Source organism: Pundamilia nyererei, unplaced genomic scaffold (assembly GCF_000239375.1).
Source record: "Pundamilia nyererei isolate P.nyererei 1_Seehausen unplaced genomic scaffold, PunNye1.0 scaffold00012, whole genome shotgun sequence".
Classification (NCBI taxonomy): domain Eukaryota; kingdom Metazoa; phylum Chordata; class Actinopteri; order Cichliformes; family Cichlidae; genus Pundamilia; species Pundamilia nyererei.
This window is the reverse complement of record NW_005187413.1, coordinates 2922163-2926108: the sequence shown is the minus strand read 5'-3', so window position 1 is coordinate 2926108 and position 3946 is coordinate 2922163. Positions and strand designations below refer to the sequence as shown.

The following is a 3946-nucleotide window of genomic DNA, read 5'->3' as shown; positions in this document are numbered from 1 at the left end:
GAAGGCTCTTGGATGAGAATTGAACTGTCAACAGGAACCAAAAAGAAATCCAGCTACCTTCATTTTAGGAACTTGTCTAGTGACTGTCATGACCTTGAGAACCTACAGAAACATATTGTTCCTGTACTTTTTATGAACTTTTTACAAGATATAAACAACATCTAATCTACTTCTGCATCTCTCAAACCTCTCAGTGGTTTCAAATAAAATCTAAGGATAAATTCTGGAACTGTTCAAATAAAGGCAACAACCAAGTAATAAATCTTTTCATGCATGCATTTAATATATTATTCCTAGGCTTTTGTTTATAAAATATAAACAGAATATCATGACAGAAGCTACGAAAACCTCTTTATGTCACAAATATACAATGGGGATTCTTATCCCATCAAAAAAAAAAAAACTTAGAGTCAAGTTTTCACATACAATAGTAAGGAACAATTACAGTAAAATCCTGCAGATAAAAATGAACTTGTATCCATTTTCTCATGCCCATGTCAAGACAGTCATTCGGAATGAGAGAAAAGTCAGGAAGGAGTATGGCTGGAGATATGTAGGTAGTATTTTTAAGAAACGGAGGAGACTTCTGTCTTGCTGGTTGATACTGAGGTCTCATCTTCAACCATACCACCCATTCCAACTGTTGAAAGCATGCAGTTACGAAACTACAATGGGGATAAAATGAAGAAAAAGAAAAGAATGAAGGAAACTTCATTGTGGTCTTTGTGATCATCCCAAAGCAAAGAATCCAATAAATGACCCTGAATCTAATAAATATTTGCCATGAAAACTATTAAAAATAGGGTTTATAAGACATTACACGATAATTGCATGCAGCCATGAGGACAGATCGTAGCTGCTTACTTGTCCCCATAACTGCTGATTTGCAGGATCATAATAATAAACTGACCTGTTTGTTCATGAGGATGTAGATGATGGGGTTGAACAATGCTGAGCTCTTTGAGAAGAAAGCAGGGATAGCCATGGCTGTGGCTGTGAATGCAGCTCCCTTGTTGAAGAAGATCCATGCAGCAAAGGAAGCATATGGGGTCCAGGCCAAGAGGAAGCCGAAAACCATCAGGATGCACATGCGTGTCACTTCCTTTTCAGCTTTTTGGGTAGAAGCTGAGTCCTGCTGTTGGGATGCAGCCTGTAGATAAAGAAATCATTAGATAATGTCTGTGCTGAATTCAGTGTTGATGTTAAAACTATTCGATGACATGGCTTAGGTCATGAAGGCTGATCAGTTCAAATATGTGACCAAAATGTCAGCAGGTAAGGATGTTTGTTTTTTTCAGAATATTAGAGCAATGTTAGATATTATCTCCAACATTGCCCTAATATTCTGAACAACAACAACAACAACAAAAAACATCTGGATATAGAGGAACAACATTTAATTGAAATAAACATCACTTACGGCCTTCACTGTAAAGACTAAATTTCCATAGGTAAAGAAGATGGTGAAGACAGGGACACAGAAGTGGCAGGTGAACATGTATATGACATAAGATTCGTTGTTGTATCCTGGGGCCAGAGTGTAGTAGTCAGGTCCACAGGAAACCTGAATTCCCTCAGGAATGTACCTGGGAATACATAAAAGGTTAGTTGAATATGAAGCATCAGGTAAAAAAAAAAAAAGAAGAGGTTTTTAGCATCCACCGGTTGAAGTGAATGATATCACCTCAAAGGGAGAGATGCCAGCCTCCTTGAGATTTGCAAAGGCTAACCATTTATTAAACTGGTGCCAAGACTGTTCGTAAATCCTCTGTGTCATCCACAGAAGTTCTCAAAAAGTAGAACAGGAGGAAGAAATATTTCACTCAGCAAATCTTCATCAAGAGAAGCAATTTAAATCCCAAAGATGCATATTCTCTGGAAATGTTACAGCGATACTTCAGTCAGAGGTACACATTATATGTACACAGTACATGTTTTTGAGGTACTTCCAGAGAAAATAGCAAATAATCAACTGATTTAAACAAAACTATTTATTGGGGGCAAAAAAGCTGAACAAACCAGAACATTGTCATCATTATGGTTTTAAACAGTCTCTTAATATAATTTTGTTAATATTACATCAAAGCTGAGACAAGATGTACCTCAAGTGTTTTAAATAACAGCTAAAATAGGAACCGCCGGTGGAGGATTGATGCTACTGAAATTCAGTCTATCCTCAAACTAAAGCAGAGAGTAACTGTATTTTTATGTAGGTTTGTTTTGTTTTTTTGACTTTTTGACTAGTTTGGAAAGTTCATTCAAACACTGCAGATGTTCTCACAGATGTGCTGCACTTGCTGGTTGCTATGCTTTCACTCATCCATCCAATCCTTGAGGTTTAAGTCAGGAGACTGTATTTATGAAGTGTCTAGTTCTTGTCTTCAAATTTTTGAGTTCGTTGTGCTGCTTTAAGTTTGTTTTCCTTTATTACTTCCCTTTGTTATTTCCTTTGCTCCTTTGTTGCTTCTTATTTTATCATTATTGTTGTTTGTTTGTGTGTTTGTTTTGTTAGCATATTACCATTTGTGCTAGCTGTCCTCTTTTTTTTTTTTGTACGTTCCTCTTGATTGTATATTTATCCTATGTATTCCTGCTGTCTACTATTATATTTTATTCTAGCACAGTTCTTGTGGAGCACCCACAATTTTGTTGTACTTGTACAATGACAATAAAGGGCTCTTCTGTTCTATTCTATTCTATTTTTCAGCCCTTCCTTTGCACAAACAGAGGATTTACGAGTAATCAACAAAAGTTTGGGTATGTGTAAGCTGATGTCTTATGAATGAAAGATGAATTATGTTTTTCAGCTTTTTATAATTCAAGCTTTGGGAATTTAATATTATCATCTTATCTGGAACAACTAAATTTTTTTAGAATTAGACTGAAACGCCTAAAATAAAAGACACTTCCATTCCCCTTGACTGCCATTCCAGACATGGGTAGGATACAGAATTTTGAGTAAATATCTCAGTACCTTGACCAGCCAAACAATGGGGGGGCAGCACAGGCCAAAGCCATGATCCAGGTAAAAGCACAACCCACTCCTGCATGGGTAGCTGTAAACTTGAAACTTCCCATGGGTTTACAGACCACAATGTATCTCTCAACAGCAAGAACCACAAGAGACCACAGAGATACCTGACCTGTTGAGAGGAAAGAGAGCGGGATGTATGATGAGAACCTTTAAACCATGTCACCTTTTACAGTTTCTTAAATCTGCCTGAAATTCCAAAACTTTACCTCCAACTGTAGCCATGAATCCTTCAATAGCACAGCTCAAAGGACCCAAGGCGAAATAGCCATTGACACAAGAAAAAATGGTGACTGTGAATCCAAATATGACCATGATCAGTCCAGCCACTGCCAAATTAACCAGGATAAAGTTGAGAGGTTGTCGGAGCTTCTTGTTTTGAGCGGTGACCAGCAGTGTCAGAAAGTTGATGGGGAATCCAGTAATGACAAGGCAAAAAATATAGAAAGCAAGCAATCTGAAGAACCATGGATCTGCCAAATAATACTGCGGATATTCAAAAGGACTCCTCACGAGTCCTGTCTTGTTGTTCAAGGGGATGTAGAAGTTTTTGCCCTCTGTGCCATTAGGCTCAAGTCCTCCATCCCAAGCCATCTCTGCTGATCAGTTGTCCAGCTAAGCTTCTTGGAGCACTGTTAATGCAGCAGAGTCTGCTTTCTAACTTCTTAAACACCACTGAGCAGCCACAGTTATATAGCCCCAAGGGGATGATGAAGATGGGCTAAGAGGATCTGAGAATTCAGCCCATAATCTCTGAGTATAATCACTTGTTACTTGGCGATCCTATTTCCTCCACATTTTCTTAGGAAGCATTTAGTAAATAAAACCATGACTTTTACCAAATGATGGTCACTAGGTCATTGAGAGTAGGCTTTTACCTGTTATTCATCCATTTAAACTGGGAGCGTTTTACTC

The 3946-nt window shown here is 37.9% G+C and overlaps 1 protein-coding gene across 1 annotated transcript; it reads right to left on the bottom strand.

Moving 5' to 3' along the window:
- Positions 1 to 516: 516 nt before the first annotated feature.
- On the bottom strand, positions 517 to 3677 carry LOC102200243 (green-sensitive opsin). Its single transcript, XM_005724470.2, has 5 exons — positions 3241 to 3677; positions 2975 to 3143; positions 1421 to 1586; positions 911 to 1150; positions 517 to 665 (listed from the first exon to the last, which is right to left on the bottom strand). Exons 1-5 carry the CDS (start codon positions 3623 to 3625, stop codon positions 567 to 569), a joined length of 1059 nt encoding a protein of 352 aa, XP_005724527.1. The 5' UTR covers positions 3626 to 3677; the 3' UTR covers positions 517 to 566.
- Between the last annotated feature and the right edge of the window lie 269 nt (positions 3678 to 3946).